Below are 13412 nucleotides of genomic sequence, written 5' to 3'. Positions count from 1 at the left end.
AGAGCTATAGACAGATTTAATCTTATTCTAAATCCAAATGATATTCTTCAAATATTTTAAGTCAACTTTTATCTCTTTCACTTCCATAGCACCAAATTGTTCTTCTGTCTGGCTTTTTTATTTCTCCATTTTCTTTCACTTTTTGACTAATAATGTGGTGAAAAATGGGGCTCAAGGGTGTGCTGTTTGGGTGACTCTCAAGATAATCTTTGACTTGTTAGTGTCCCTGTGAAATGTGTCCAGAACTAGCCACAATATCCTGATGTGGCCTGGACAATTCAGAGTACAGTGGGACTATTAGCTCCCTTATATGGGCACATCTGTGCATTAACAAAACTATAATTAAAGAAACTTTTTAAAACCATTGCATCACTGTCTCTGTTTGTCCATTCAATCAGCAAACATTTTTGAGCAACTACTATGTCAGGTGCTGTGCTCAACACTGATTGGTTCTTAATGTTGTTGACCAGAACTCTTGGGATAGATCTCCCACATTCTGCACTTCTGCAATTTACTTTTCACTCCTAGATGGTAGATCTACATTTTTTCTTGTTAAATTTCATCTGACTAATGGTGGCATATTTTTCCAATCTGATAAGGCCTTATAAATCTTAATCATAGCATTCAATATATTCAACCGTCTTTTCTAGCTTTGTGCCAATTACCAACACGATAAAATACTATCCATGTTTTCATCTAAATCACTAATAAGTTGAACAGTTAAATGCCCAAGATAGAGACTTGTCAAAACCACTAGATAGTTTTCTATAAGGCAACTTACCAACTCCTAACAGTACTATTTATCTAGCTCATTCTTTTTTATATTATTCAGAAAGGTATAATGAGTAACATACCTTTTCTGAAGTCAGTATACACTGAGTGGCCAGATTATTATGACCATCCCATCAGTACAATGAAGTGAATTAGTTTTGCAAATAATAATAATAATAAAACCTTGAGAGTGTTTGCGTAGGAAGTTTTCAATATTCAGTATTTTTGGAAGTGTCAATGAAGTGCTGATGGGGTGGTCATAATAATCTGGTCGGTCATAATAATCTGGCCACTCAGTGTATATTATGCTCACAGCATCTTTTTGATCTGTTAGCTTAGAAACTTTACATACAAAAAACGGTTGGCATGACTTACTTTTAGTAAACCCTAATCCCAGCTTTCCTTTCCAGGTAATCATAAATTCATGAATAATTATTTAACCCTCTGGGCATTTGTCCTAAAGTTCACTAAAATTCTTTCATTTTCTGCATATAATCACTTTAAAATTGAGCTCATTCAAGGGTACCTCATAAGAATATTGTGAAAGTTAAAAGGGAAAATGAGTGTTGGCAAGTCTTCCGCACTGTCCTGGTACATCATAAGGGTGTCATGAATATTATTGTAAATATTTGAGGTGCCTCATTTTTTACCCGTCATTATTGGGTTCCAAATTCTAATTTTTAAACTGTTACATCTCTCCAAAGCCCTGACCTATCTGACATCTCCTACCCTTACGCTTACTTAGAAGCTTGACTGACACTCTCCAGTAATTACTGCAAAATCTTGGGTTCCCTTCACCTCCACAGCACCAAGTTGTTCTTCTGTAGAGATCAAATTAAGACTCAAGAAGCAGTTCTTAGTACAGATTGGTAATTACAAAATAGTCATGGGGATACAAAGTACAACATAGGGTTTATAATCAATTGTAGTAACTATGTGTGGTGCCAGGTGGGCACTGGAAATATCAGGGGGGACACCTTGTCTAACCACTATGTGGTACACTTGAAATTAATACAAAATAATATTGAATGTAAACTGTAATTGAAAAAGAAGTAAAAACAACAAATGAAGCAGTTCTTCTCACCTGTTTTTTCTTAAGGGGAAGCTTTCATCAAGAGTTCACCCAATCATCATCTTTGGAAGACAGCTGCTTAAATGGTACAGAGATATCTATCTCTCCCTTCCTTCTAGAACAGTGGTTCTCAACCTTGGCTGCACATTAGAATCACCTGGGAATCTTTTTAAAATCCTGATTTCTGGGCCTCATCCTCCGGAAATTCTGTTTCTTTGTTATGGGGACGAGGCCACAACATTAGTAACAAAGAAACAGAATTTCTGGAGATGAGGCCCAGAAATCCGGATTTTAAAAAGATTCCTAGGTGATTCTAACGTGCAGCCAAGGTTGAGAACCACTGTTCTAGAAGAAACTGGCATTTCTATTGAGCTTCATAATATAAAAAAGTTATTATCCTTCATATAAGTCACTTATTGCAATCAACCTGTGAGGCAGCTCTTATTTCATCCCCACTTCACAGAGAGCAATTGAAGCTAACAGCAGAGATGTATTCATGGTGGCACAGCCATAAGATTTTAACTGTAATTCAAAAGCAGGATACTAATTGGAAATTTGCTTCCATGCCAGATACTAGAAAAGCAGCAACCATATCGATCTATTCAGTCAGATGCTTCTGTAGAATGCTTATTTCTATCAAGATTAGACCACCCATGTTACTAATAATCTGATAAATAATTTCTATCAGAAGTACTACCTATATTTCTTTTCTATTCTCATCCAAATGGTATTCAACACTCATTCATTCAAAAATGAATCTGAATCAGACCTCAACATGACACTCTGTACTTCCAGAATTTGCACAATAGTGTACGTCTTCTTTAACAAACAAGGCTATTCTTCTCAGCCTCTATTTATTCTGTTCAATCTGCTCATGAACCACGTCCACGTATGAGGCCCTGTGCTCGGTGCAGCAGTAGACACAAAGGTGACTTAAGGGATGCTCAGTCTCTGCCTTGAGGGGGCTTACAACCTACCAGAGAAAAGACCTAGACGTAATTCAAGTTACAAGACAAACGAAGATTAGTGCCTTCCACAGAGATACAAAGTCATATAAGGAAAGGTGTCAGAAGGAGATTGAGGTAGGTCTTGCATATATAGGGTTTTGGTATCTGGAGATGTTTCAGAATGTGTGTGGAGGGAGCAGAGGTCAAGAGCAAAATGATGGAGAAGGAAAGACAGCATGCCTGGGTTCAGGGATTGGCAGCCAGTCCATCCAGCTGAAGTATAGGCTGCATGGAGGGTTGGAAGGAGGAAAGGCTGGGTGGGAGTCATGCAGGCGAAAGCCCTGAATGCACAGCTGGGGTGTTTATATCTTAATCAGTTTGGAATGGGAAACCACAAAAGGTCTCAGGGGTCAGGGCTTATGCTCTGCAAATAATAATGAGGCCACCATGGTAAGATGACTTGGAGATTGCCCAGTAACAAACTTATTTTTCACAGTCTTCATGGGATACACTTTAGTTTATTGTAGGAGCTCTCCGAGGGCCCTGCTCTTTGACACTATCTGTGTAGTCACCCACTCCCAATTCATTGCCTTTAATGGAGGGAAAGAAGGGTCCCATTTCCTACTCATATGCTTTATTTCTGACTGTTTCACTGTGCTCCATGCAAATCAAGAGGACAGATCAGCTGAGCCTTGCCAGTTGAGTAATGACGGGGCTCACCTGCTAGGAAGACGATTCTTTCCCCACCCTCCATAAACTATGTCAGGCCACCTGAATACCACAATGGGGCGTCACACCATATGTCATGTCTTTTCCTTGGACCTGTTGGACTCAGAGACTTTTTCTCATTTCAATCAGAATGGGCTGCTGCTCCTTCCTAGAACTTTCAGATTCACCAGTGATGGTAAGTCTCTGTACTTTTTCCTATTGCTCCAGTGAAACTTCTCTATGTGAAATTCTTCAACTCTCTAAACTCTAATACTAGTATAAATGCCTCTTTGTTTTCTGAGAATTTTCATTTCTGGATTCTTTTCAAACTCTTTTTGAAAATATTTTTTTCTAAGAGCTACCGATGGCCTCTAATAGGTTGGAGGGTGCAGAGGTGCCCAGCATTCCTCTTATCGTCTCCTCTAACATGGTGATCAGCTGGGATTTACAGCTGAATCACGACTGCTGGTTCTTCAAACAAAACACACTAACAATCCCCTTACCTATCAATCTACCTGCCCATATAGTATCTAGCTTTACCCCTGCTTACCAAACAGAAAGAATCAGTTCAAGGTAAGCTGCTTCCTTGTGTTTCCAGGCAATGGACTTTCCACAATGGGTTTACACACACTGGCCAGTTCAGGAGTAGAGGGTGAGACTCAGTGAGGGGGAAAGCTAGAAGCAGAGCTTTTCACGCTACAGAGAGCCTTTTGGCCACGAGGCTGAGAGAGCTAAAAGAAAATCTTCCATGCATTTAAATAGACAGTTTAATGAGAAGCTACTGATCTTTATAGGAAGATGGGTAACGTTTACTGATCACAAACTGAGTAGCTGGGTTGTTAGAAGATAAGCAGTTCCTTCAACAGATGTGTGGCAAGCGGGGCCGATTCAAGGCAGGGAGATGGGTGAACCCGCCTCCCATCAGGCCTGCTGATGGGGCGAAGGGAGGAGGAATGGCTGAACCATGAACCACGTAGAGCCATGAACCGTGTCCCCAGACTCCATTATGGGAACCCTCACCCCTGAGAGGCTGTGAGGCACAGAGAAATCAGACTTGTGAGTGGAGTGGGAAAAGGAAAAGAGGATGTTGGCATGTGACATAAAAGAAGGGGTTAAAACCTCATTCTTCTTGCTTTTAACTCTAAAGTCCCATGAAAGCTAAGAATTAGGCATGTCTTCCAGCTCCTAACACCTGCTGACTTAAGTGTTCCATCACAATTAGAAACTAGGAGCCTGGAGCACTGTAAGTATCTATGTACTTTGTAACGCAAACCGAAATAAATATAAAATCTAGACAGAAGGACTGGTCCATTTTTTATTATTAAAAGCAAAACACGTATCTGTCTCATTCCTCAATAAGCAGGAACAGGTGTTGTTCCCAAGGCATAGGTGGAAGGGAAAGAGATGAAAAAGTAGTGACCTTATTCTTTGAGAGTAATTTTTAGTGCTTGTAGTAACTCATTTTGACAGTAAAACATTTGACAGTAAGGGGACCAAACAGATGACAGGCCTGTGTAAATTGGCATGAAACAGTGGAAAAGAGCAGTTTATTTAGTTTTACTGGCTGAGGTATAGTCGCTTCATCAAGTCCAGGAAGGTGCTTGCAGAGCTAGGAGTTAGGTCTGCTAAGCCACATGCTTCCAAGGGAACATACAAATGGTTATGCATTGAATATTTGTGTCCCCCCAAATCCACATCTTGTAGCCCTACCCCAATGTGATGGTATTAGGAAGTGGGATTTGGGGAGATAAATGGATTTAGACAAGTCATGAGAGTAGGACCCCCATGATGGCATTAGTGTCCTTTTAAGGAGAAGAAGACAAAAAGCTCACTCTCTCCCAGTGGCACGCAATGAGGAAGGGTCATAAGAGGACACAGTGAGAAGGTGGCGGTCTACAAGCCAGGGCCCAGGTTCCCTAACCTGGAACCAAAGCTGCTGGCACCTTGATCTTGAACTTTCAAGCCTCCAGAACTGTGAGAAAGAAATGTCTGTTGTTCAAGCCACCCAGGCTATGGTGTTTGTAATAAGCAGCCAGAGCTGACTAAGATAATGGCCTCACTGTCCTGGCTCTTGTCTCTTCCAGAACTGGATCCAGAATAACAAGAGGGACAATATCAGAGGGCATTTTGGCCACAAGCATTTCTTCATTCTTTCTCCCAACATCAGCTCGCTCTCTCTGTATAGGTAAATGTACAATGAGAAGAATTCGGTATTGAAAACAAATAAATAGTGGATGAGAAAAAAAAACTGTACAAGGGAACCATCTTAAGAAAAGTAGACCTCAAATCCTGGAATAGAAAAAGAGGATTTTTAAGAAAATGATTTCTGCAAACGTGCTTACCTTTGTTTAAGCGTCCCATCACAGTAAATTCAAAATATTTGCTGTTGTCAGTTGAAGAGTAAAGGCCGAAGATGGTGGCTGAGCTCTTAGTCTGCAGTTTGAAGGTGGAGATCACATAGAGCTCATTCAGGGTGGGGTCGGTCAGGATTGGCCGCAGGGCACCTGGGTTCAGCCTCTGGCTGGAGGATGGAAGAAGGTCAAAGACTGGAGAGAATGGAGAGAAAGAGGTAATCAGTAAAATATTTAACTTTGGGGCAAACACCTTTTTTTGAGGGGGGGACAAATGGACAGAAAGCTATAAAGTAATGTAAACGAATGTGGTCATTTTCCACATTGCCAAACTCCCCAGGTCTTATCACTCTTACAGTGGCTGGCCATTTGGAACCAGAAGAGAGGTAGCACAGTGTTTATCACTAGGTTATAACCCCCAAGAGAAGACTAAGTTTGCAAATCCCAAGTGCATTTGGCTGAAGAAGTGGCTCTGAAAATGCCCACTGGGCAAAGCACTGGAGGCTTCAAGTGCAAGGGAACAGGTGAGAGCATCCAAGTCATTGCTTTTCTTAGGTCCCCACCTAGTGAATTTCTGGAGTCCTTGGGGTTTCTCATGCATCTCCTGGATCAAAGCCAACTGTATTTTCCTGGCCAGTGACAAATGACACAGGGGATGCAGAGGAAAGCATGGATGTGGTGGGAGATAAGTGTCAGAAAAATGGTTTGCTTCCTTTGTGCGACTTAAGTTCCCTTCATGCACGTACAGTTCTCCAATATTTCTGTTAAAAAATCCCAATGCAGAAACAAGACAATGTGGTCTCTATTTCCTGTTACCTGACTGATAGAGTTGGTTTACAAAAACTGGATTAAGTTGTTTTTGTTCACACCAGCAGCACTTTCTCTCCTACTTTTTAATACTTAAAGGTATGAGAGAGTACATCTAGAGTTATTTAAAAGGCAATGGCCAAATTTGGGTCTAACTCACTATAAGTTACTTAGTATTTCTGTTGTTTTATGCAAATATTGTTTGAACAGTTCCATAGCTGTCTCCTGGATACAATAATCTGGTTACTAAAAGTGTAGTACTATTCATAATTATAAATAGCTCTTAAAATCAATAATCATCCTTATAGAAAAATGGGCAAAAATCATGAAAAATCAATTTACAGAAAAAGAGTTACAATGGCAAATAATTATATACGTAAATGTTCATATGTTTAACTAATGATGAAGGAATTGCTAACTTAATAATACTCTCACTAAATTGCATAAACAATGAATACAATAATACCTAACTGTTGATGAGGGTTCAGGAAGTGGAAACTCATATAGTGGTGGGTAAGATCTAATTGGTATAACTATTCTGAAGACAGTTTACATAACAGTATCAAAGGCCCTAAGACATATATGCTGTTTGATTTAGGCATTCTACTCACATAAATTATCCTAAGGAAATAAAGGATAGCATGGTAAATGACTTAGGTACAAAGATATTCACCACCAGTAGTAATTCTAGAATTTCTGTGAAGGAAGAATTATGTCAAAATTCAATGAAAGAGGTGAGAAACTGGAGGCTGTGTGGCACAGCACTCTGTTATGGAAACAGTGTCCTTAGCGGAGAAAGAAGGGCTCAACAGCGATGAAGTCATCCCATGGCATTGCAATTGTTCGACAATTCGTTATTTGTGGGTTTTTAAAAAATATATTTTTATTGATTTCAGAGAGGAAGGGAGAGGGAGAAAGAGATAGAAGCATCCATGATGAGAATCATCTATTGGCTGCCTACTGCAGGGATCAAGCCCAAGCAGCCTGGGCATGTTCCTGGACCCCGACTGGGAATCCTGGTTCATAGGTCTACACTCAACCACTGAGCCACACTGGCTGGGCTGTCATTATTTGTAATATCAAAACACTGGGAACAGCTTATCTTAGAGCCCTGGATAAATACATTTGGCCCTTTCAAAAAGTGGAATACTATGTATTAAAAAAGGAAGTGCAGCTGACTACTTACAGACATGGCAAGATGTTTATGAGTAAGTGGAAAAAGAGAATATAAAACTATACATATAACAGGATCCCATTTGAAATATATATTTGGATAGAAAAAGATTTGAAAGACAACACAACAAAATACTAACATGAATAGTAGCTGTCTCTGCGTTGTACAGTTATAAATATTTAAATTTCCTTCTGTTTACCCAGTCCCTGCCCCCATTTTTTATTTTAACAGTGAACAGTATTGCATTAGTAATAAGAAAAAAGAAATAAAAGTTATAAAACCAACAGGCAAAAAAACAACTTAAGGATGTCTACTCTTGCTATCAATGAGCCTAACTACCATGATATGAAAATTGAATTCATACATACTAATAGGTTTAACAAGGTTAGCTCAGAGAAGGAAGGAGATAAGCAAATGTCTACTCTTGCTTCCTTTTTCCCTTTCAATTTTTGGAAAATTTAGGAAAAAAAAAAAAAGAATGTCTACTCTTTTTAAAAAACAACCTGTCTTCAGACTGAATCTGTATTGTTTCTTTCAGGGGTACGAAGAACCTTACACAATAATGAATTTACTACTAGATGTGTAGGAAAGCATAATACCTATTATGTTCCCCCTAGCACTCCACTTTCCCCAAACAGAAGACTTCTACTATACTTCAAAAGAGAAACAGAAATTTTTAAACTTGCAGAGAATGGAAATGTTACATTTCCACCAGCGAGGGCAATATGGCAATATGTTTAAAAGTTCTTTCCAGGACAATGCATCTTTAGAAAAGGGATGTGTGTTTAAAGTGAGAGAACTGCATTCATAACTAAACTCAAGAACTCCTGATTCTTGTTTTGACTATGATCACTTCCATAATTTAGCTCAAGCTAAATTTGCCGAATTTCAATCTGTTTGGTTTGTCTAATCCACTGGCTTCTCTCTCAAGAGGCAGAGTTGGAATTAGTTGGTAATGAATTTGGAGAGTGTTTTGAAAAGGAAATGAGATATATAATTTTCTTTTAATGTTATTACATTTTAGTAATAGCACCAGGATCTAAGCACAACCTTTTAGTGTTAGAGGTGAAATTACTGCTATCAATGAGCCTAACCACCATGGTATGAAAATTGAATTCATACATACTAATAAGATTAACAAGGTTAGCTCAGAGGAGGAAGGAGATAAGCAAATCATCCATTTGAGCTGATAATTGCAAGAATAATTAACTCAGTAAAAGAATCTATCAGAAACTTGACTTAATCAGATAATCTACAGCAACTACATTAACCAGATAATTTAGAAAGTACAGCCTAATTTCTTTTTTTTTAAAATATATTTTTATTGATTTCAGCAAGGAAGGGAGAGAAAGAGAGTGACAGAAACATCAATGATGAGAGAGACTCATTGATCAGTTGCCTCCTGCATGCCCCCTACTGGGGACCCAGCTCACAACCCAGGCATGTGCCCTGACAGGGAATTGAACCGCAACCTCCTGGTTCATAGGTCAATGCTCAATTACTGAGGCATGCTTGCTTGGCTAAATACTTTTTCTTTTTTATTTTTAAATGCCTTAATATGTTTCTAAATAAAATCCTGAACATTTTATAAAGGAAAGTACAGCCTAATTTCAAGTCTCCATAATACAGGTAGCTCTCTCTAAGGATAAGCAAAATCCGTACTGGTAGCACACTAGGAAGTTGTGTGTTCAAATGTCAAAAATTCACATAACACAAAATACTATACCCATAAATTCAAACCTGCCTAATCATGTCTGCAATAAGAAAACTTTTGAAATATGTGAAAAAGCAACTTTTCTGACACCAAAAAGGTTGTGGGTTCAATTCTTGGTCAGAGCACATACCTAGGTTGTGGGTTTGATCTTAGGTTAGAGTGTATATAGGAGGCAACTGATAGATGTTTCTCACATCAACATTTCTTTTTCTCTTTTTCTCTCCTCCTTGTTCCTCTCTCTCTAAAATCAATAAACATAACCTTGGGTGAGGATTTAAAAAAAACAAACAAACAAACTTTCTCATATAAAAAAGATTCTTCACAGCAAAGGAAATTTATCAACAAAATGAAATGGCAACTTATTAGATGGGAGAACATATTGCAAATCATTTATCTGACAAGGAGTTAATATCCAAAATATATAAAGGACTCATGCAAAAAACAAAACAACCCAATCCGATTTAACAATGGGCAGAAAATCAAAGAAGATATACAGATGGTCAATGGGTATATGTGAAGATGCTCAACATTAGTTATCAAATGCAAATCAAAACCATAATGAGCTATCACTTCACACCTGTTAGAAAGGCTAATTAAAAAAATAAGAAACAGTTGGCGAGGGCATGGAGCACAGGGAACCCTATGCACCATTGGTGGAAATGTAACTTGGTGCAAGTTGAAGGTTCCTCAAATTTAAAAATAGAACTACTGCCCTAACCCATTTGGCTCAGTGGATAGAGCGTCGGCCTGCGGACTGAAAGGTCCCAGGTTTGATTCTGGCTAAGGGCATGTACCTTGGTTGTGGGCACATCCCCAGAAGGAGGTGTGCAGGAGGCAGCTGATTGATGTTTCTAACTCTCCATCCCTCTCCCTTCCGCTCTGTAAAAAATCAATAAAATATATTTGGAAAAAAAAATAAAAATAGAACTACCATATGATTCAGCTTCTCTACTTCTGGGTACTTACCTAAAAACGAACACAAAAACACTAACTTGAAAAGATATACGCACTCCCATGTGCATTGCAGCATTATTTACAATAGCTGAGATATAGAAACAACCTAAGTATCACAGATGGATGAATGGATACAGAAAATATGGTGTACATATACAATGGAATATTATTCAACCATAAAAAAGGATGAAATCTTCCCATTTGTGACAACATAGGTGGACCTAGAAGGTATTATACTAAGTGAAATAAATCAGACAAAGACAAATACTGTATGATCTCACTTATATGTGGGATCTAAGAAAATGAAAACCCAAGCTCTTAGATACTGAACAGATTTGTGGTTGCCAGAGGTCAGGGTTGGGGGAGGAGGGAACCAAAAGGTAAAAACTTCCAGTTATAAAACAAACAAGTCTTGGGGAAGTAATGTACAGCGTGGTGACTACAGCTAATAATACTGAACCACATGTTTGAAAGCTACTAAGGGAGTAGATTTTAAAAGTTCTCATCACAAGAAAAAAAAATTGTAATTATGTATGGTGATGGGTGTTAAGTAGCCTTATTGTGGTGATCATTTTTCAATATTGCAATTTTTGAATATACACCTGAAATTAGTATATGTCAATTATACTTCAATTTTTTAAAAAAACAAAACTTTTCCTTACCTTCTTAGAAGCAAGGTCACAATGAATAAATATTGTAGACTATAGCATTTCAAAAATAACAATGCAAACTAAAAGCAGTACAGTACCTCCTAAAAACACAATCCTGGTTGCCTGATCTGGCATCAAAATGCGTTATTTGGTGAAATGCAGAGTTCAAGTGGGTGATGACTGCAATGGAGGGGAAGGGATTTGCGAGTGCCCTCACAGGCATTCTTCTTTCTAGCTTAGTGAGGAGTAAGTTTTATTGTGTCTCTTCCAGCTGTATTTCCTTAATCAGTAATAAATAACCCAGGGCACCAATTTCAAACAGATGAAGGTCATCACCTAAGGTCTTTTCCTGCTAAAAAAGTTTCTTCCTTTCGTCCTTTACAAAAAATCTGTTAAAGCTTAAGTGCTTTCTGCCTAATGGTTATTTTTCACCCCATCTCACACAGAGGTTTCAGGTTTATCCAGATGTCTTTTCAATTATTGTATTTATCGAATGTTTACTTCTTCATAGAAAGATGGATTTCTCAGCCCTTCCTGTTCTGTTTATCTCAGGAATCAAGAGACGAAGCCAACCCCCTAAGGAGGTTTTGGGGTCCAAGCAAAGTTAGAGCAAAAAAAAAGGCGAGTGGCAGGGCAAATGGAATAAGGCTGCGCCTTTCTCCGGGATGTAGGTCTCAGACTGGGTGAACGTCGCTCTGGCCCCACGAAGGATTTAGGGGGCAAGGGAGAGGGTGGGCCACCTGGACTGAGACTCAAGGGCCAGAACCCGGGTTTCACCCCACTCCGGGGGGGTATGTTAGAGGTCTGGGGCCATGTGGTGGGTCAGCTTTGAAGAAAACCCCACGTTTTTGCATAGACTGAAAATAAGGTTTGGAACACCCCCCCTCCCTCCAAACTATTGTTTAAGGAATTGATTTCATCGTTGGATAATGGAGTCTCAGAAATACTATACACAGAATGCTTTGACTCAGGCCCCAGAGGGACAGAGAGGTGCCCAGCGAGGCCCCGGGAGCCACGCCGCCAAGCTGGTCCCTCCACTCGTCCAAGCGGAGCGCGGGACGGCGGGCTCCGCGAACGAGGGGTCTGGGGCTCGAGCCCACTTACCCTGGGGCGCCTGGGCGCCGGCCCCCAGCCAGGGCTGCAGGGCCAGGTGCAGCAGGAGCAGGGCGGCTCCGCGCGGTGCCAGCATGTTGGCTCTCCCCGATCCTCGCGGGCGACCGGGAGCGACGGCAGCGTGGGCCCTGCCTCGGTGTGCCCGGGCGGCACGCGGGTCTGCGTGGGACGCTGGGCGGGCGGCGCAGGTGAAGGGTGCGCGGTGCGGGGCTGGTGCGTGACCGGCGTCCGCCGTGCCGTCGGGGGCGGTGCTGGCGTCCGGGCGCTGCGCGGAGCTGGTGGGCTGGCGGGCTGGCGGCTGGGCTGGGCGGCCCGGCCCGGTGCTTTATGGCCCGGCGGGTCCCGGGGAGGAGGGGGAGGGCCGAGGCTGGGGCGGCCCCCTTGGCTGGGATCCCCCTTTGCCGGGAAGAGGGGGCGGCCGGAGCGAGGAGCAGGGCGGCAGAGAGGGAGGCGTGAGTGTGGAGAAGCCCGGGACCTTCTGGGCTCTCTGCTGGGCGTGGAGGCGCCTGAGACCACCAGGGGTTTAGAGGAGGAGCAAGGATGGGCAGCAGGGGCCTGGCGGAGGCGTGCGGGACCGGGTGGAGGTGAAGGGGGAGAAAGGGGAGAAAGGAGGAAGAAAGGACACTGACGCCTAGCTTTGGGCACCATCAGGCCCCCACCTCCTGTCTTCCTTTTGTTTGAGAACATCCTTTGGACAGACTTTTTAAGGCTCATCTTGGTTTCCCTTCTGAACGAACCCTGAAGGCTCTCCAGCAACTCTCTCCTAAAGTGGTCCAGAGAGCAATTGGTTTCTTTCGTTTGTTCAGGCTTTTTTTGAATACCTCAAATGTTGAACATTTTTCTCATCAAGTTTTGAGACCTGAGCAGTGAACGCTTGAAAGTTTTTGCGTTTTTGATGGAAACAGAACACCTCTCAAAGAATCCATTCAGACAGAACCATTTCCAGGACGGTGGTGCTTTCTGGAGAATTTATTTTCAATTCAATTTCTGTCTGCCCACTTCTGTTCCACCCTCCCAAAAGATCCCTCGTGAGAGTTTAAAGGTATGGGAGTAGGACTTGAAAGAGAGGGAAGGAACATAAGAAATTAGTTTTCCTCCTAGGCAAAGCTCCCCAAAATAATGTGGATTAACTAGAATAAAAAAAAAAAATT

General features: G+C 41.1%; 1 protein-coding gene across 1 annotated transcript in view; it reads right to left on the bottom strand.

Moving 5' to 3' along the window:
• The window catches only part of THBS4 (thrombospondin 4), a 47556-nt gene extending 35060 nt beyond the window's left edge, over nucleotides 1-12496 (bottom strand). The window contains exons 1-2 of the mRNA XM_081088638.1: nucleotides 12253-12496; nucleotides 5841-6044 (exon numbers count right to left, since the gene is read on the bottom strand). Of these exons, the coding sequence (XP_080944764.1) occupies nucleotides 5841-6044; nucleotides 12253-12337 (289 nt within the window). The 5' untranslated portion in view covers nucleotides 12338-12496. The remainder of the gene's footprint in view (nucleotides 1-5840; nucleotides 6045-12252) is intronic.
• Between the last annotated feature and the right edge of the window lie 916 nt (nucleotides 12497-13412).

This window comes from Myotis nattereri (genome assembly GCF_964212035.1).
Source record: "Myotis nattereri genome assembly, chromosome: 4".
In the NCBI taxonomy this organism is placed as follows: domain Eukaryota; kingdom Metazoa; phylum Chordata; class Mammalia; order Chiroptera; family Vespertilionidae; genus Myotis; species Myotis nattereri.
Note: the sequence above shows the minus strand (reverse complement) of the source record. Positions and strands in the feature narration are given on the sequence as shown.